Source organism: Oratosquilla oratoria, chromosome 16 (genome assembly GCF_046742065.1).
Source record: "Oratosquilla oratoria isolate Oo_2021 chromosome 16, ASM4674206v1, whole genome shotgun sequence".
Classification (NCBI taxonomy): Eukaryota; Metazoa; Arthropoda; class Malacostraca; order Stomatopoda; family Squillidae; genus Oratosquilla; species Oratosquilla oratoria.
Window position 1 is genome coordinate 36,837,365 of NC_134792.1, and position 21,541 is coordinate 36,858,905.

General features: G+C 38.8%; 2 protein-coding genes across 4 annotated transcripts in view; one reads left to right on the forward strand and one right to left on the reverse strand.

Moving 5' to 3' along the window:
* RhoGDI (rho GDP-dissociation inhibitor) overlaps positions 1–12,862 on the forward strand; it is a 27,068-nt gene extending 14,206 nt beyond the window's left edge. For all 3 annotated transcript variants that reach the window (XM_076199543.1, XM_076199542.1, XM_076199544.1), the window contains exon 5: positions 8,574–12,862. In XM_076199543.1, coding sequence (XP_076055658.1) covers positions 8,574–8,770 — 197 coding nt within the window. In that variant the 3' untranslated portion in view covers positions 8,771–12,862. The remainder of the gene's footprint in view (positions 1–8,573) is intronic.
* Positions 12,844–18,226, reverse strand: LOC143033908 (uncharacterized). The gene is made up of 2 exons (XM_076199545.1): positions 17,506–18,226; positions 12,844–17,003 (listed from the first exon to the last, which is right to left on the reverse strand). The coding sequence occupies exon 1, from the start codon at positions 17,942–17,944 to the stop codon at positions 17,510–17,512; it is 435 nt and encodes a 144-aa protein (XP_076055660.1). The 5' UTR covers positions 17,945–18,226; the 3' UTR covers positions 12,844–17,003; positions 17,506–17,509.
* Positions 18,227–21,541: the final 3,315 nt, after the last annotated feature.

The window sequence follows — 21,541 nt, forward strand, 5'->3', positions numbered from 1 at the left end:
CACACATACTCCCTCACCCCCACCCCCCACCCACTCCCTTCCATGCATCACAGCATCATCCATACACAACCATTCTCCACTCACCCCTATCTTCTGTCTTCTCCCTTCCTCAGCAGACATTCCCCTCTTTCCCAATGCCCCTTTTACCCCATCCATCCATCTCATCCTTGGTTGCCTCCTCATGTTCATTCCTTCCACCTCTCCCTTCCACACCTTTTACTAACCTTTCTTCACTCCTTCTTTCTATGTGTCCAAACCATCCCAATACTCTTATATCCACCCTATCCCCAAACTCCCTTTCCAGCCCTGCTTTCCTCCTCACATCTTCATTTCTCACTCTATTCAGCCTAGTAAACCCTATGATACTTCTAGGCACCTCATCTCAAACACATTCAAACTTCTTTCTTATTTTACATGTTTCTGCACCATACAGTGTTGTTGGCAAAATCACTCCTTCATACAGTCTCCTCTTATCCTCCATTCCCAAATGTCTATTTCTCATTACACTTTTTAATCTCCCAAGGCATTTACTTCTCTCAATCTACATTCACCCTCCAACTTCAGTACTCCCTTTCCCACCACATTCACACCCAAGTATCTTAAGCTTACTTCAGTCTCTCTCTCTTAAAACTCGCTTCCAGTTTGCTGGCACATTCTCCCCTTCTACATCTCATCACCTTACTTTTACCCACATTTATCTTCAACTTCTTTTGCACACCTTCCCAAACTGTCACTAACTTCCTTAATCCTTCGTCTGATCTTGCTACAAGCGCAGTGTTGTCAGCAAACAACAACTGGCTTATCTCCCACTTTTCTCCATTTTTTTTAACCATCTCCAATCCCCTGCCCATTACCCTTACATTTATCTCTTGCACCACCCCATCCATGTATAAATTGAATAGCCAAGGCAACATAACACATCCCTAACGAAGTCCCACCCCACCTCAAATCACTCACTCTCCATTTCTAATTCTAACACAAGCTCTACTACTCTTATAAAAACTTGATTGCTCTTAACAGCTTTCTTTCTATCCCATATATCTGCAATACCTTCCACAGTGCGTTCCTGTCTGCCCTGTCATAAGCCTTTCCCAAATCCATAAAGGTCCAAAAAATATCCTTACCTTTTCCTAAATCTTTCTCACACATCTGTCTTACCACAAAAATCTGATCCACACAACCTCTACCTTTCCTACCCACTGTTCCTCACCAATTACTTCCTCTGTTCCTCTTCTAATCATCTCAATTAAAACCCTCCCTTAACCCCTTCCATACGGTGCCGCACACGTAGGCGTCATGGACTTAGATCTCGGTGGCAGCAACCAATGCCAGCCGTACGACGTGTCGTAATAATACTCGCATCATAAAATATAGTCACCGCTTATATCGATCGTTCTCTCTTCACCCGTGAATTTTGATAACCATAGAAAATGCGATTACAAAAGAATTAGAAAGAATGTCATTATGGAGGGGCGACTACAATAAATATAATCAAGACGCCGATATGGCAGCCTCGCGAATACACTCGCTCCCATGAAGCCATCGTTTGCGGCAACGGATGGAAGGGGTTAAGCCTTCCCAACTACAATTAACAAACTGATCCCTCAGAAACTACTACACACACACTTGTCCCCTTTTCTCTTGTAAAATGGAACTATACAGGCACTCCTCCAGTCCTCCAGCACTATACCCTCTTTTAGACAAATGTTAAGCAACCTCACCAGCCAGTCCACCATCACTGTACCTCCCTTTATTAGACGCTCATCATGACACCCAAGAACCCAGGTGCCTCACCTGCTCTTATAATTTTAACAACTGCTTTCACCTCATCTTTCCTTATTTCTCCTCCATTTTCCTCATTATTCATTTTCTTGGTGCTTCCCACTGCAACTACCTTTCCCTCCCTATCCTCCTCCACAATTAGCAAATCCCAAAAATACAATGCCCATCTTTCTCTTACTGTCATCTCTTCCATTATCCTCTCTTCATCTGCACCTTTTACCTTTTTTCTACTTGATTCGCTTCAACTTCCTCTCTTAATTTCTTTTCAAAACATCTTTTTATTGCTTTTAAAGATTTTATATCGTACTCTTAACCCATTTCACATCTGCTCTCCAGTTTGCCTCCTTTATCTTATGCTGTACTTCTTTCCATTGTACCTCTCATATGATTCTTTTGTCCTATTTTATAACCAATCTGTGAATGCTCACTTCTCTTCTACAACCTTTACTCCCTCATTCTACCATTCACTACCTATCCTTCTATTTCCTCCCATCGTCCTTGTTCCATACACCGTCTTTGCTCACCTTGTGACTCTCACCTTGAACCATCTCCATTCCTCCTCCACTCCTATTTCTACTCTATCCTTCACTCCCTCCCACTCCTCTCAGCTTTTTCATGTACTTTTTTCAAATTTAAGCACTTCCCTACCTTCTGTCCTTTTCCTCTTTCTCCATTTCTCCATCAATTTTCCACTCTCAATTTACTTTCCACCAAAAAAAATTGATATTCTACCACTCTCTCCCATTAGAACATGTACATACTCTGACTATTTTCCTGGTTACCACAATATAGTCCATTATAGTTTTCGTGGTTACCACAATATAGTCCATTAACGCTGTACCACCCTTCCATCCACCACCCTCTCCCATGTGTACTTATGCTTGACTTTCTTCCTAAACTCTGTTTGCTAATATCAGTTCTCTTTCTAGACACATTTCCACCGTCAACTTTCCACAACAATTTTTTCCTGGAACTCCACACTTCATTTCCTACCCTAGCATTAATGTCTCCCAATACCATGACATTGACATTTCTCCCTAAACTCTCTATGAACTCATTTAAATCTATCCAAAAAGCCTTCCTTTCCTCTACACTCTTCTCACTACCAGGCCCATACTCACTTACAAAAACCCACATCTCCCTTCTCAGTTTCACTTTCATTCACATGAACCCACATCTCCATTCTCAGTTTCACTTTCATTCACATGAACCTCGAAGAAACCACCTTCCACTCCACCACATGCTTACCTATATCTTCACTTACTAGTATAGCCACCCCTTCTCTTCCTTTTCCTCTCTTCACTCCCGAGGTCCTACCAACTAATTAATCTATAATAAAAAATTGAGTTCTTCCAACCATCACATATCTTTTGACATTTTATTGCCTTAGAAATGCTGCTCATGGAAAAATGTGCATATGTATATGTCTGTGTGTGTGTGTGTGTGTATATATATATATATATTGATATTGATTCACACGTGTTGCATTTACTTTTGGTCTTTCTTTTCATCATGCAGGACCTGGTAAGCATTGAATGCCTTGTTTCATAGTTGATACTTGTGCTGCCTATGTCTCTATCCATATCTCTTTCCATAACTCCATCTCTCTCTCCATCCTATTATGTATTTTAAGTCTTTCCTTTTAGATTCTTGAGTTGAATATTAATATCTTGACACTAAGATTACAGCCCAACTGATGTAACGGGAAGAACTCTTGATTTCTTGTTTGCCTGATTCTTCCTACCACTACTTTTCTGTTTGATTTTCCTCATGTATGATTTTCTTCTTTTTCTTCTTTTCTTTTACATAGGGTGAACCTTGTATGGTTTCCATCCCCAGTAATATTTGTTGCCTTGAGTTTCACAAAGTGGAAAACTTGCAGCAGCACCAGCAACTGGCATTGGTTCTTTCCCTTCAGTGGATCACTCTGGGGAGGAAAGTTGAACATTTGTTTGCATTGTATTGGTGTGGTTTCTGTTTCACCAGCTTGAAATAATAGGGGATGGGAGCAGTTGCTGCTTGTCAGCTTTTCATGTGATGAAATGGTGCAAGGAATGTAATTGAAATTGATAGGGATCTTAGGCCCAGTCTGCAATTAAGTATCAGCCTTGTAAGGGTGCATATAGGTGAGAAGGTTGATAGATTTTGAAAATAGGCAGCTCCACTGTCCATACTGCATGACTACAATGAGCAAATACCCATCATTTGTTCCTTCACTTTCTGAGGGAGCTCAAAAGTGAGTTTGGACAATTCACTTTTGTTTCTTGCAATCCCTTGTCAACCCAAGAGTTATACTCTACCAAGATTTTTCATGCTATATCTTGCAATTTAACTTTTGACCTCATATTTGGTATCCCACTATTTAGTTTCTAAAAGTGATAGAAAAATGTTTTGGAGGGAAATTAAGAGAGGAAGGGGAGGCAAATCAAGTAAAGAATAGGTAAATGGTGCAGATGTAGACATAATGGAAGAGGTGGTGGTAAGAGGAAGATGGGCAGAGTATTTTAGGGAGTTGCTAAATGTGGATTAGGATAGGGAAGGAAAGGTGGTTGCAGTGGGAGGCACTAAGAAAATGACAGTAATGACAGATATAATGAGGAAAGTTGGAGAAAAATGAGAGAAGATGAGGTGAAAGCAATTATTAAAATGATTAGAGCAAGTAAGGCACCTGGGTTAGATGGGTGTCATGCGGAGTGACTAAGAAAAGGGAGGTGCAGTGATAGTGGACTGGCTAGTGAAGTTGTTAAAATTTGTATAAAAGAGGGTAGAGTGATGGAAGAGTGTCTGTATAGTTCTGCTTTACAATGGAAAAAGGGACAAATGTGAGTGTGATAGTTTCAAGGGGATCAGTTTGTCAAGTGTAGTTTGGAAGGCTTGGGAGGGTTTTGATTGAGAGGATTAGGAGAGGAACAGAGGGAGTAATTGGTGAGGAACAGAGTAGGTTTAGTAAAGGTAGAGGTTGTGTAGATCAGATTTTTATGTTAAGACATATTTATATGAGAAAGCTTTTGCAAAGAGTAAGGATGGTTTTTGGGCCTTTATAGATTTGCAAAAAGCTTGTGACAGGGTAGAAAGGCACTGTGGGAGGTTTTGCAGATATAGAAGGAAAGCTGTTGAGAGCAGTATAGTTTTTACTATAGTAGTAGAGTCTGTTAGAATTAGAAATGGAGAGTGCGAGTGGTTTCAGATGAGGGTGAGACTTCGCTAGGGATGTCATATTGCCATGGCTGTTCAATGTGTACGTGGATGGGGTGGTGCAAGAGGTAAATGCAAAGGTCATGGGCAGGGGATTGGAAATGGTTAAAGAAAATGAAGAAAAAAGGGAGATAAGCCAGTTGTTGTTTGCTGATAACACTGCGCTTGTGACAGTATCAGGCGAGGGATTAAGGAGGTTAGTGTCAGTTTGGGAAGGTGTGTGAAAGAAGGAAGTTGAAGATAATTGTGGGTAAAAGTAAGGTGATGATGTACAGGGGGAGCATGTAGTAGCAAATTGGATGTGAGTATTAAGGGAGACTGGAGGAAGTGGATAGTTTTAGATACTTGGGTCCAAATGTGGCAGAAAAGGGAGGAGTGGAGGTGGAGGTAGAATGTAGATTGAGAGAAGTAAATGTCTTCGGGGGAATTAAAAAGTGAAATGGACATTTGGGAATGGATGCTAAGAGGAGATAGTATGAAGGAGTAATTGTGTCGACAGCACTGTATGGGGCAGAAATATGGAACATAAGAGAGGAAGAGTTTAAATGTGTTTGAGATGAAATGCCTAAAGTATGGTAGGGGTTACTAGGCTGGATAGAGTGAGAGATGAGTAGATGAGGAGAGTGGGGGTGGAAAGGGAGTTTGGAGATATGGTTGATGAAAGAGATTATTGGGATGGGTTGGATGCATGGAAAAAATGAGTGAAGAAAGATTAGTAAAAAAGGTGTGGAAAGCAGAAGTACAAGTGAACTTGAGGGGACAACCAAGGATGGAAGGGAATGTCTTTTGAGGGAGGGAGAAGACAAAAGATAAGGGTGAATGGAGAATGGTTGTGTATGAATGATGCTGTTATGCATGGGAATAGGTGGAGGATGTAGGTGTGAGGGAATTTGTGAATGATATTTTGATGCAACCTAAAGGGATTTCTTCCCATTTTCTCTTTTTCTGCATGAAGGGACGGAGAGGGAGTTGCCAATTGAATGAAGCAGCCTTGCTTTGGTTTGCTGTGTTGCTACATTGCTTCTGACCCAGGGTAGTGGGCGAGATGTTGGGATGACCCGTCATCCAGGAGGAGCCAAGATAAGAGGGAGGGAGGGGTGTGAATGGGAGTGGAGTATGTAGGAATGGAATGGGTCAAGTGGATTTTACGCCTTTATTTTTTGCTACCTCCCTTGAAAGGGGGGAAAACCCATTGCTATACAAGGATTATTAACCCAAAATGACCAGGTTTGGTGTTTTCATGATGCATTTACCTAATTTTAGTGTAAAGGAAACGAGCAATGGTTGTTGGGTCCTGTCTCCTATTCTCTAATTTTCTAGCATACCAAGACTCAAATTCATGTATGGTTCTCTAACTTAATCTATATCTTCAATTTCCAATTATCTTTAGATTTGAACTCTTCATTTGTTTGAGATTGTGTTATATCACCTTCTAAGCTATTCCATATATTTATGTATCTATGGAAAACTGTATTTCTTCACGTCCTTTTGACATGTGGTCTTATTTACTTCCATGACCTCATAAAGCCCGACCATCTTCAATCAGGAGATCTCTTCTATCAATGCAATCTATTCCCTTTAGTGACCTGAACACTGTAATCATGTCACCTTTCTCTTCAGTCTTTCAAAGTTGGTAGATCCAGTACTTTCAGTCTTTCCTTGCATGGTTTATCTGCTGGGCTGGGGACCAGTTTGGTTGCTGCCCTTTGTATTCTCTTAATCATGATTATATACTTCACTCTGTGTGGTGATCATACTACTGACATGTGTTCCAGTCTTGGATGTATCTGGGTTTCAATGAGTTTGTTCGTCTCTTTGTCCATATAAAGGAACACCACTTTAATCTTCTGCAATAGTCCATAAATCTCTCCTACAATGATATGTCTGTCACATCACAGGTTATCTTTTATCAACACTCCCAAGTCTTTCTCCTTTTTCACTTTTGTAATGCTCTTGCTTCCCAGAGAATAGTTTAAGGATGTCCTTTTGCTGCTAATACCCATTTCCAGTACTTTACATTTTTTGGTATTGAACATCATTTCCCATTCTTGACTCCATGCAAAAATAGTATATAGATCTTTTTGCAATATTCTAAAACCCTCTTCATGTTTCACTCTTCTCATGATTTTTGAATCATCTGCAAACATGTTGGCATAGTTTGTTGTTCCTTACATCATGTCATTAACATAGACAAACTTTATTGGTGCAAACACTGAACCTTGTGGAACTCCACTCATTACTGCTCTCCAGCTTGTCATGTATTTTTTCTTCAAAAAGTCTTTAATTTATTCTAATAGTTTGCATCTCACTCCTCCAACATGCTCCAATTTTCACACAAGTCATCTGTGAGGTACTTTATCAAATGGCTCTTCTAGGTCCAGGTACACACAGTCCACCCAACCCTCTCTCTCTCTTGCAGCACATCAATCACTTGAGTAAAAGCTTGAAAGGTTCAACACACATGACCTTTGAGATCTGAAACCAAAGTGACTGTCTGTCAGAATGTTCATCTTTTCAAGATATTTGGTGCATCAATCTTTTAAATTCTTTCACATAATTTCACTGTTGTGCTGGTTAATGATAATGGACTATAATTTAACTGTTTCCTTGTTTCCACCTTTGTGAATTGGTATCATGTGCTTTTCCAATCAAGTGGCACAATGCCTTCTTTCATTGAACATGAGGTAAGACTGGAAATTATCCACTAGTTGTTCCTTACATTCTGTAGTATCCAGTCTATGATCCCACGAGATTGAGCACTTCCTTCACTTCCACATTTATATCTTCTAAACCTGGTTTTTTGTTTCCCTCACTTTTCTTGAAAGAGTTGTGCTCTTTTGTGAAGACAGATTGGAAACTTTCTTTCATTATTTCTACTTGAGCTGAGGCCTCTTCAAAGACTTCACATTCTATTATTAACTTTGTGATTTCTTCCCTGTGTGTCAATTTAACATTAATGAACCTGTAAAACAGTTTTGGTTCAACTTTGTTTTTTTCTACTACACCTCTTTTTAAATTTTCTTCCTCACTGCAAATTCTTGTATAGTCATTTCTAGCATGTTTGTAAGCTTCTTTTCTTTCTCCATTTTCCCCCAAGCCGCATCCCTGGTCTTTTTTGCAATCTCACATTTTTTTGTTACACCAATCCTGTTTTTGCTTCTTCCTTTCTCTAGTCTTTGGCATGTGTTTTTTCACTCCTAGATTGTAAACGTCGAGAAGATTTCCCATTTCCTCCTTATTCCTGTGGTATTCATGAATTCCTCCCAGTTTGTTTCTACAAATAATTTTCTCAACCCTAAGTAATCAGCTTTCCTAAAATTGAGTCTCCCTTGTCTGTGTTGTTCATTCCTTGGCGCTATTTCCTCATCCTCCAACTGAAATTCAGTTGTAACATGGTCACTATTTCCTACTGGGCAAAGGTAGTTCAATGAGCTAATGATGTCTGGCTCTTTGGTTAGTAACAAATCTAATCTTGTGAGAGTATCATCTTCTCTTGTGTGCATGTGTGGGTATGCTTGTTTGTTTCTATCTTACAGCAACAATATAGTAGTACCTTGGGTATCTTGCCCTAACTTGTTTTTAACCTTTTGCGACAGTTGACAAGATGACTCACATGGTTGGATCCTATGCACCCAAGGAAGAAATCCAGTCCTACACGACTCCAATGGAAGATGCCCCCTCTGGCCTCATGGCTCGTGGGCACTACACGGTCAAGTCCCTGTTCACAGATGATGATGGCAATGAACATCTGAAGTGGGAGTGGTCATTTGATATCAAGAAGGACTGGAACTGAAGAAGTGACTCGATGGCACTTTCTGGGGGGAGGTGTCATGTGTTTCACCTCCTGAGTCGATCAGGAGACAGGTTGAACAGGGAGCTTGTGTCTTTTGTGTGCGTGTGTGTGCATAGGTAGAATGAGATTTAGAGAGAGATGCTCCTGCTAATATATTGAGTTTCCGTGACAGGAGAGCCTAGGAGTTGGGGGAAGGGGCAATCAGATGTGTTATTATCTAACATTGTAGTGATAAGTTGTACCCCAGTGTAATGATGCATGACATGCATATGCCCAGAACATCTGAAATCATTCGGAATTGAAGCTTTGACGCTGTGCTGGTGTGGTTTTTACTTTGTATCCAACCAGTTCAGTTGATGGTAAAGATTAATTTGGTTTCTTGACAAAATCAACAAGCTTCATTTTTAATCGAGATCAGCTGGTCATGGGAATGTGCAGAGGAACTAGGAGGCCTGATGTGCTTAAAAAGTCTCGAGACTTGTTTGTATCATAAAGGAAATGTTCTTATTACAGAAAAAAAAATTGTAACCAACATTTAAGCCATAAGCATATTGTTAAGTAAGAAGCCTTCCAACATTGTTCCTATGTTGCAGTAGAACAGCTTGCAAGTCCAAATGATCACCATGGTCCATAGGTTCATTTGAAGTTTGCATATGTGTGTGTGTGGGTCTGGTTTGTTTGTAATGATATGGTATACCAGATTGATAAAGACATGAGAGGAACTAGCTTGACACAATGGTGTGTGAAGATAGAGCTTGCTTACCTCATCTTCTCTCTGTACTTGTGCAAAAAAAAAAAAATGGTCAGTTGATTAGTCCCTTTATGCCTTAAAATACTGTGTTGCCAGGGATTTGGAGACTTGAAACACAGTGATGTAGTTGGGATATACACAGGATTGCATGTGTGTGTGTCTAATTGTGCATTACAGAACAGGTTATTCTTGGGGTGCCCAGTCTCAGAATACAGTTCTGCTCATGCCTTTAGTGTCCAGTTCTTATAATTGGGTATGTGTGAGTGAGTGTGTGCTCTCTCTCGTGTGTGTGTGTGCGTGCGCAAGCATACATGTATGCGTGTTTCTGTGGGGATTGGTGCTACTCGGAAATGTCAATGCTCACAACATCCTAGCCACTTTGCACCTTTCTCCTTCTTGTTCCTTTTCACCTCTCACATACTTTGGGAAGAATGAGTGAGCCAGGGTTTTCCCTAGCCTTGATGAAATTAGTTGTCAGAAAAAGTTGTATTTTTACTTTCTTTTACTTTTACTTTTTTATCATTATCATTCAGTTGGGGTGGGGGGAGTTTCATATATTACCTTATTCTTTGATCCAGCCATATAGAAATACCTGACCACGTGTAGGTACCCTCAGATCCTTGACCTGTATGTAGTGTTCCTTAGATGGGAAGCTGATAGCATGAAGTAACAATTTTAGCAGAAGCTGAAGAGAATGGATTATTAAGGTACTGGACAGATGGTGTAAATGCTGTGGTACATGCCTTCTAGGGAATTGCAAAGTCTGCTATAATGACGGGTAGGGGCTCAAACCAGTCTCCTCTGGTCTTTAGTAGTATGCAATTGTCTCCAATATGTAGTTTTAGGAGTCTCCTTAGGTGTAAAAATTTAATTAGACATATGGGTTTAGAATATGTGTACCTCCAAACTATGATGCTTGTATTCAGTAATGGTGGTTATGTTTCATCATCTAGAAATAAATTGGGTGTTGGCAGCACTCATCTTTTCAACCTCTAAGTGCCTCATTAAGTTGACTTCAATTCACAGTTAAGCAAGCTTATCTTCATGTATTAATCAATTTATTAATATCAAGTGGCCATATCTTGTTATAGTGAGTATCAGGCTTGTTACCACATCTGGACGCAGTCCTTGATTGAGGTATTTTCAGTTTTTCTTTGATATTTTAGCAATATTGTGGGAAAATGGCTTGATCAGTTTACATAAAACTTGTTAATGGTGGAGAATGGTCCCATTATGTCCCTTAAATAGTGATAATTGTTAGGAGTTTCACTGACTGAAAACACAAGTCTCCAGGCCCACCCAAAGATCTCTTGGAAGAAATGGACTGATGTCTGTGTTGTATTAGTGTGGGACTAATTTTTTGTCACCAGCTTAAAGTAGTTGTTACCAGTTTTCAGCTCTCTTATGTGAAAAGGTGGAAGAAATGTCAGGTTCATGGAAGTATTGGGTAAATAGGAGATGCTGTCCTTTGGGACTGCACCTTCAAAGGGAGGTGAAGTGGACAGGTTTTAAAAATGGAAGCATGGATGTGGTTCTCTCGACTTTCTTTTTGTTGGACCACTGATTGCAGGTGCCTGTTGCTGGCATGACCTTATAGAATTGAGTAATTGGGTTGTCAAGGTCACTGAAAAATTAAATTATTTTTAGTTGTAACTTTCAAATTTTGTCTGGTTTGCTTCAAACCAAGACCAAAATGGTCTTTAAATTTCTTCATTATGATACAGTTTATCACAGTAGTGAAATACACAATTTTGAAGATTAGTGCTTTTCTTTAAAAGTCACAAACTTGAGATCGCAGAGGGCCTAACTCGAACTATTGCAGATAGTTGTTTACTATTATCATTGTGTGGGCTTTCACATGTCAAAAACTGACCGGGAGTGACCCTGAAAGGTCCAACTCTGTTAGATTTTTATTTATTATTATTATTTTTTTTTATAAGATATAACTTGAATATCAGCAGATGTAGATTTTTATCAACATATAGGAAATTGCATAAGGCACCATATGACCTTTATCTTGGTAGAGCAATTCAGTATTAACCTGCACTAAAATTATGGCTGCTGTGCAAGGTTTATTGTGCTTGGCACCACTTTTATTTTAAGATCCAGGACTGAATGAAGTAATTGTATTGTGAAAGTCATCCCATACAGTCTGAAGGGCATTCTTCAGTTGAATGAAACAATCGAGTTTAAGCTAGAATGAAAATGCAAGTGGCTACAGGACATAGGCTCATTTTCATATTGTAGGATGGACCAATTGAGGAGTGTGCATGAGGTAATTTTATGACTAGGATCAAATATGAAAAGTATTCTATTACAAATTTTACAAATCAAATTTTTTCTTGCATATGAATAAGATATACCAAAAGACAGTGGGGAGGGGGGCACAAACATTCCAGTATATTAATTTGAGTGCCTTTGTTACAAGTGAATTATGGTAATTAGCTCTGGTGCCCAAAGCTTATCAAAAGACTCCTTTGTGAGTACAATCATATTGTTTCATAGATAAGTCTGAAGTATGTCACCATGCTGAAAGAATTAATGTTTGGTGTGTGGCAGAAAAGAATAGTTGTCAGTAGTGCACATGAACAGTCCAGTGCACAAACTAGACCTGTCTTGTTGTTAGCTTTGTTCCCTTGGTAGGTAGTTAATGGTGCTCAATCCCATTGTCTGGATTTGGTATGTAGTATTCACCTTCATCCCTAGACTGCTCCATTCCATTTGTATGTGTGCGTGTGTGTGCACGTGTACATGCATGTATCATGCTTTTACCCACCTGGTCCTGCTTTGCTGTAGTAACTTGTTTGATCAAAAGCATTTGTATGTACTGGAGAAGCAAGAGCCATGCGGAAATCATATCCATTTGATAAATGTATCCTGAGTTGCTGTGATTATGTAAACGACAATAATTGGACATCTACAGCTCACAAAAAGAAATATATATTCCATTTTCTGTGATACATGAATTATAAAGGATGCCTAGTGCAAATTTTGTGAAGCATGTGTTTAGTTAGTACAGTATGTGTGTTCAAGTGTGCTGACAGAGTTGGCAGTCCATTCTCATTCAGGCTTCAAGTCGAGTAAACTGCTTGTGGGAGTAGTGTATATCTGGGTGACGGAAGAATTACTCCCTTTGCTGAAGCAGCTCTTACACAGTCATTATCTAATGTCATGAATCCAGTTATCATTAATATTATTATTTTTGTTTATTTATTGTTGTTATTATTAATGCCAAATCATCTTGCAAGTAAAGTCAGCCTCAGTCAGTATCACTAGTTAACCTGCAAATTCTGCAATTGTTATATATTGCTGTTGTTTGCAAAAAAAAAAACAAAAAACAACAACAACAACAACAACAGACTGTTCAGATTTATGTTCTGTGAAATTATAAATGTGCACATCACCAAACAGTGAAAACAAATACATTTACATACATTATTCTTGTGTCTATGAGGCTAGGTTACAGGAAGTGCAGCAACATTGAGGGCAATGCTAGCTTTTCAGCAGATTGTTGAGGTGTCAGGTTTCAGGAAGGATAATTATAAAATCACTATGGTGACATAATGTTCAATGGATTCTCTCTTCTCCTTCTTTTCTCTCTTCACTCTTCCAGCTGTCATCAACTGGGAATAATTATTGAGACATGATTTTATCATTGTCATCTGGCTCAGATCTTATGTCAGTCTACTTGCTTCACAATTCAGGTTGTGTTACAGTTTAGGAGTCAATATTTGGATATTTGCAGTAAATATTGATTGTGTAAGAAGCTTGAAGATTGTTAGCATGACACTTGTTTTGTGATTTGACGAGTTTTTGTGCTCCATAGGTCACAAACAAATGAACCATGTACTCTTATGCAGTCCACTCTCATCTTTGAGGTATGAAGACTGGAACAGTGTAATATGGTTTTTGTCTCCTGAATGCAGAGCTAATCATAAATCTATGGGTTGTTAAGAAAAAACTGCTACATGCTAAATACCAGTAACCCTGTGGTAAATATACATAGAAAAACGGTTGGAGAGAGGCACTTTATTTATTTATAATTCTTTGTATATATTTTTTGTGTATTTTACTGAGCACTACATTTTATGCACTGAAATGTGTAAACTCATGCCAGGTCTTGTATCAAAAGGTACGAAATTTGATTTCCCATTCCTCACAAGTGGTCTCTTGGTTGGCCATTATGGAAGGCCTGGGATAGAGGCAGGAAAAATGTAGGGAATACTTTGAAGTGTTATAATCTATGCATTTGGTATACATTGCTACTTTAGAAAGGACAAAGATGGAGAAGAATGGTTTGTGTTGGCATTAATTGCACAGGGTTGTATTGGAGATGTGGAGGGGGTTCTTGAACAGAGCAGGCTTATCTCCCCCCCATAACAAGTGGGGAGGATGATGGATAATGGTCCTGTTACTTGGTTATTTTCAGTTTTGTAACCATCGACCATTGGATGGGGTGAATACAGCATTTTCCATTTTGGTTATAACATGTTTTATTGAACCTTACTGTAACCTGGAAGATGAAATAGATATAATGCTTAAAGCACAAGTGAACATCTCTTGTTAAACAATATTAAGAAACAAATGTTGAAAAAAACATAACATAATATTGTGAATTTATTGATCTACTACTAAAAAAAAATGTCTAGGAGTGAACACTGATCTTAAGGGTATAGGTATACATGTGACCCCCGTTCTAAGGTGCACCAAAATTGCCCCAGAAATATGTATTGTAATTAAAGTTACATGTAAAACTCCTTTCGTAAATGTGCAATTCATCAATGGAAGGCTCGTTTCGAGTATGCAGCCTTCATGAAAGGCTCGTTTTGAGTATGCGGCCCCAGTAATGTCTAGGCCTCCGGGCAAAGCAAAGCGGTGCATGGGGGTGCCCTCCCGATTTAACCATTCAAAAGAATGAAAACTTAACATGGTTTATAAGATTGAACGTATTCACTTGTACGCCCAAGCTTTTAATTGATATTAATGCTGTTCGTTTCTGTATGGGTTTTAATAATAGATACATAGTTTGGTAGTGTATATTTGTTGAGAAAACGTATAATAATTAGCATTGGGTCCTTGTACTTGTAATGCCTATTTTCCCCATGCATTAAAAAGGCTAGGCATCCACTCAAGCAACAATTGGAGAATAGTGCAAAGCAGTGGACAATCTTGTCTTAATCCAGTCTTCACTTCAAAGGTGTCAGTTAGTCCATTGTATAACCTAGTCATGTTTTTTACCGTCACCACCGAAGAGCATTTTTTTCATAAATCATTTTTTCTAAGCACAACTTCATTGAAATAATTGATAATTTGTCAAGAATACTGAATAAGAAAAACATACCTGTGAATCTGTGTTTCTTTAACTTTAACTGAAAGACAACCAACTCGTAATGTCTATGAAAAATAAATTTGTGAGAAAGGAGACTAGGTGGTATGACGTTAAGGACGATGAATTCATAGTACAATATATACCTTACATATGAACTAATGTGCCAGATAATGAACATGGCAACAAGAAAGTCATGCGTTATTTTGTCAACAACTTATCTGATCATTAAGTTTAGAAATGGAATATGGCTGTCGAGTCTAAAATTCCTGCGCCTACATGTATAAATTGTATATCATATATTTGAATAACCATATAAAGCTTTTCATGTGTTTATAATAAAAGATACTGGAACCGTGGCACATACAACTTAGAGTAATCGAAAGGAATTTATGATACAATTATACAAGAACCAGGAAGGTTGATTTATTGATGGTAGGGTAGTTGAGGAGCCATTCTACTAGTGTCAAAAAGGGTAATTCAGAGTACTGAATAATTTCGTTGTGATTGTGTTCAGAGGAGTGGGGTGGAATATTTTTTCACAAGCTGGTAAAAAGGAGATGGAGGTTAGATGCAAGTTTAAGGAAGAAAAAGGAGAAATGTTACTAAAGTTGTGTAAACAGTAAATAGATGAAAGAGAAAATGGGAACAAGAATGAATTTCAAGGAGGAAGTACTATAATGTACACTAAATGTGTGTTGGATGAAGATGGTAATAAAGATCCTGTATCATGTGATGTCTTATCTTGTAAACTGATAAGATGTGCCGTGAGGTAAACTATGATTAGATCACACGAGTGATGCCTTATTTCTCCTTCGAATGGCTTCATATTGTCTTCATTGGTAAGTCCAGTAACGTCCCCTCTCCTGAATAAACACACTAGAATAACTACTTGTAAACTACGTCACTGCAATTAAAGTTAGTTAAAATAGACATAATCCTGTATCCTGAACTGGTTTGAAATGACTGATATAAGCCAAATTAGAATTGTATTGTAGTTAAGTAGAAAGCACATACTTTACTGGCGGCAATTAGAAAACAAATTTTACGAAACTAAAACCAACGAGTTTTCCCTTGGGTGAATGAAATCGCCTGGCGGCAATCTACACAAATGGTGAAAATAATAATATAAATAAAATTAAAGAAGACTCACTGCGATTGGTTATGAAATGTTTGGAAGATATGGGGACATCACAAGAAATTCTATGTATGACACCCAAATTTTATCACTGAAAAATCCCAACACAGAAAGTAGTGAAAACATCAACGTCGGGATTAATAATGAAAGACAGAAAGCAAGTTGATTAAGAGAGCAGATAAGAGTGCAAGATATCGTTGAGATGTTAAAAGAGAGAAAATGGAATTGATTAGGGAAGGCAGCCGGAAATGAATACGGGAGATAGAGCAAGTATGTTACTGACTGGACGCAGCGAGATGGTACGCATGGAATAGGAAAACCAAGCAGAATATGAATATATGAGAGAAAAGTTTGCAGGAGTGACATGACCGAGGTTAGTGCAATTATACGACTCGTGGGAGTAGATTGGAAGATGCTTTAATTTGCTTTACAAATTCGTAAATGGGCAACAGATTGATATTTATATAAGCTGGTGCAATTTTATACTCCAAAAATAACTCGCTGGTAACTCACAATCCCACAAACCAAGTGACAGAGTACTTTCTCAACTTCCACAAATACTGCAAACCGAACAATTCATGTATATGAAGTAACATGTTACATGGTTTTGTTTTAATTTACAATAATAACATGAATCCAATAAAAATCATTATAAATCCTGACGTCTAGCGTGCGTCGATCACCACACGACTTAGAATTCTGGCAAAATGACGTCATATCGCTTCATCTGTTAGACCTCCAATTGTGGTCTCACTACACAAACCATAGGGACTCTGACGCAGTGGAATATGTATTTCTTGGTAATCAAGGGATCAACGTCATGATTTACAACCAGGAGACAAAATACACGCCGGAAAGGTCGAAAGTCTTGATGAAAGTCACATTAGCGTTCTTGTGATGTTGCATCGACGGCGCCATAAACACACAGAAGATGGAGCTAGGCTTCTACAACCCCTGCTTCCTCCTCTTCTCGACAAGAAGGTCGTTGTGATCCATGCCGTCATCTCTTGACTGGATCCTGGAAGAATATACGAGAAAAAGTATGAGGAAGGTTATTAGGTCAGGGATTCGTAAATTTTTAGTATTTATATATTTCATGAAGTAAACATTGAAGACAACCTCCCACTCCCTTTTCACCACATGATCTCTTGTATTTCTTTCTAGCAGTCCTTTGCTTTCTCCACCTATCCCGTGGCTTATCTCTCTTTTTTTTTCTTGCTGTCTCACACCTTTTGTTAAACCAAACCTTTGCTCGATATTATCTCCCGCTCATTCTTGGTATATATTTTTCCACACCCAAATCGTGTGTATGCGATTCACCAGGGTCTTAGATCACGTGCTCGTCCCGTGATCGACAATCATTACCCTTTCGGATGAGAGTTCAGAGCTCATATATTGCCTAATCTATGGGTTATGCTGTGACTTTACACAACGTGTGCGTGTGCGTGTGTGTGTGTGCCCGTTCATTTGATCACAAAAGGAGGGGTCTGAAGACACAATTTGAAAGCTTATATACTTACCCTTTCATTCACTATCAACCTTTATAGTCTGATTGGCAATCTGAATGCCGTCGCACTTCAGAAGACACTCGTAAGTCCCGATCAAGGTCTTATCGAAGTGGGAGAAAACGAGGTAGGAGTGAGGGATGCGATACTCCTCCCCAACGGTGTAGAGCGCAGGGAGATCCGTCGAAGTCGATTTCAGGATGGGCACTTCCTGGCCCTTGCTGTCGATCCATGACACGTGAAGGTTATACAGCGGGTAAGATTCTTGGGCCTGGGCATAGCAGTACAGCAGACCTGGTTTGTTCACCTGCAGGGTTGTGTGAGAGCCTTGGTCGATGATGACATCGGCTTCCTGATTGGGAGTCATCTGGTACCCTCTGGTTACTGCCAAGATGAGGAAAAGGAGAGGAACTGATGAACCCAACTGGAGCGGTTTCAGACTCTTCGTGTGCATCTTGTCTCACCTGAAGGCCTACGAGAAAGAGAAAGGCGTCTTCTTCTCAATATTTTCTTTGAAGTCCTTCCTGGCGAATTCAAGGCAGAATTCTTCCTTCTTTATTACCGTTTTTACCCTTCTTTAAACGAAACTACTAAACTCTTCTGTGCTCTTATTTCTTCCTTTTGGAAATGCACTCTTAAATTCAGAAAACGCGACAAACAACGTGAACTCCTCTGTACGTGAACTCCTCTGTTGTGAGTGACTCTGTTCTTCCAACTGAACGCTGTCAGCTGTAGATGCTTTATTTGAATATTTGACAAAAGACCACGTTGAGGACATGACCATGGACAATGGAAGCAAAGTCAGGCACAACCCGCCCTGTAGACTCTTTGTTCATTGTTTTTCGAGGTGATAGAACGAAACAGAAGACCTGATTATCGGGTCTACTTTCCGGGAAGCTCTGGATCGAACGTGTTGTTCTGAATGTTGTTTAATACATTATACTGTGACAATTATACTATGTAAAAAAATCTCTACTCGTCTGTATCTAAATGGGTCAAGATTCATTACACACACACACACACACACACACACATATATATACATATACATATATATATATATATATATATATATGTATATATATATATGCATTGTTAAGTTCGACAGCATTGAGGAGGTTGTTATTCTTCTTATCAGTATTTTCAAGCTTTCTAACAAGGACTCGGCCATGTGGGGGGTGGGCATAAACCAGATTGCCAAAAAAATTATTCATATATTTTCAACGTTTCGTCTTCAAGGAGACATCATCAGGAAAATCTGTAACATATGAATTACCAATATACAGAAACAAAGAACAAAGGTATTAACAATGACAAACATGTTTGTAGATGACGCAAGAATCATGAGAAGAGTGACAAACGAGGATGGCGGTAGACTATTACAAGAAGATATAAACACTGTTTTTGCATGTAGCCAAAAATGGGAAATGAAGTTTAATACTAAGAAATGCAAAGTACTGGAAATGGGCAATAGTGGCAGAAGAGGACCTTTAAAATGTTCCTTAGGAAGTGAACTCGTTAAAAAAATATGAGAAAGATTTGAGTGTTGATAAAAGACAACCTGTCACCTGACAGTCATATCAGCAGGTCTGTAGGAGAGACGTATGGAGTACTGTAGAATATTAAAGTGGCGTTTAACTATATGTATGAAGAGATGGTATAAAAAGAATCGAAGCCCGATCCGCCCAAGACTGGAATATGCGTCAGTAGTATGGTCCTTACATAGAACCAAGGTCTAAATATACAGGTCAGACCGTTTGAAATCTTCTGCGCAGCTTCTGACGTCATTTGGCTGAGTCCATTTTCTCTTTGTGATACACTGCAGAAAACTGTGAAACGCCAAGGAAGACAGGAACTATAATATCTTATATATTATATATCATATATATTATATATTCATATATAGACAGGAACTATAATATTTTATATATATTTATATATATATTTTATGTAATATTTGTCAGAATATAACTAATTGCGTGGAGCGGTGCGAGCGGAGGCAACGTCATTTTTCAACGACGGACCAGCTTCAACTGACAGCTATAGGACCCGCTAACCCCACCTTGAACAGCCAGGTGACGTTCACGGTCCCGCTGCGCCAACTCCCTCGAAATTCGGTCGGAAGTGGTTAGACCTTATATTCTTAGATCTTGCATAGAGCGAAGGATATAAACAAGATCGAGACTACAAATGGCAGCAACCAAAATTGTTCCCAACCTGGCAAATAAACCATATAGGGAAAGATTAAGAACACTGGTCCTGCCAATTTTGAAAGATCGAAGAGAAAGAGGTGATATAATTACACCATTCAGATTACTAAAGGGTCTAAATTTATTGGGTTCTTACCGGTTTGTAAGAACCTGTTCTTGGAATTTCGTGAGCTCCGCGAGGCAGTTATTAAATTTTGGTTTATACAGCCTACACTGGGCGGTCAACCTGGCATGCGATTAGTGAAGATTTTTATTTTCTTAATCCCACCAGTGGATAGAATACAAAAGATATGGGAACAAATTAAGGAAGACCACATATCTAAAGGATGTAAAGAAATACAGTTCCCCACATATAAACATATGATAATTGGAAATCAAGAATATAGATTAAATCAGAACTGTACATGAATTTGAGGCTAGATATAATAGAAATTGAGAAAAGGAGACAGGATCTAACTAGCGTTGCTCTTTTCCTGTACACTACAATTAGGTAAACACACACACACACACACACACACACACACACACACACACACACACACACACACACACACACACACACACACACACACACACACACACACACACACACACACACGGCTCGGTGGCGGATTGGTAAAGCACTGGCCTCACAAGCCAGAGAACCGGGGTTCGATTCCCCGGTCGGGCGGAGATAAGTTGGGTTTGTCTCCTTTCACGTGTAGCCCCTGTTCACCTAGCAGCGAGTAGGTACGGGACGTTAGTCAAGGATTTGTGACCTTGCTGTCCCGGTGTGTGGTGTGTGAGTGGTCTCAGACCTACCCAGAGATCGGCTAATAAGGAGCTCTGAGCTCACTGCCGTAGGGTGGTGTCTGGCTGTCTCGACAGAGACTGCAGCAGATCCGAAGTGAATACACACACACACACACACACACACACACACACACACACACACACACACACACACACACACAAACACACACACACACACATATATATATATATATATATATATATATATACATATATATATACATATGTATATATATATATATATATATATATATATATATAAAGGATTACAAAGGCAGAGCATGCCGACAGGAGACCTTTCGGTCCATATCTAGGTCGGATGCGAAAAAATCATAATATTCATTAATAAATTAATGAATAAAAATTATAATAATGTAAATAATAAATAGAATACATAAATAAATGCATAGGTATAGTTGAATAATAAACAAACAGGTAAACAGTAAATAATAATAAATTGACATATAACTAGTAACATAAGAATTAAGCAAACAGACAAATGATAACAAAACAAACAAATAATATAAAATAAATGATAGTCATTACAGCATCTTGCTTTGGTGTTTATCTAAATGATTCTTAAAGCTTCGAGCTGAACTACATTGCACTGCCTCTGCAGGAAGTTTATTCCATTCATTAACTACACGGTTGGCGAAGTTGTTTCTACCCACTTCCAAATTAAATCTAATTCCAGACAGTTTGAGACTTTCTTGTCTGATTCTCATTCAGTATGAAAATTGTGTCACTTTTGATGTTGACAATTCCCTTTAGAATCTTAAAGGAAAACAGATTCATACGTTTTAGTCGATTTTCGTATGATTTATTTTTTATATTTGGAATCAGTTTTGTGGCTCGCCTTGTACTTTTTCCAATCTGTCAATGTCTTTAATGATATTCGGTGACCATACGGAAACAACATATTCCAAATGTGGACGAACTAACGATTTATATAGCTTGTTAATGAGAGATGGACTTTTGAAGTCAAAAGATTGCGTAATCAGTCCTAGAATCTTATTTGCTTTCTCAGAGGCTGAAATACACTGCTTAGA

Excerpts from the sequence above, each read along its gene's own strand:
- LOC143033908 (XM_076199545.1), bottom strand. The coding sequence starts at position 17,944 with ATGCACACGAAGAGTCTGAAACCGCTCCAGTTGGGTTCATCAGTTCCT.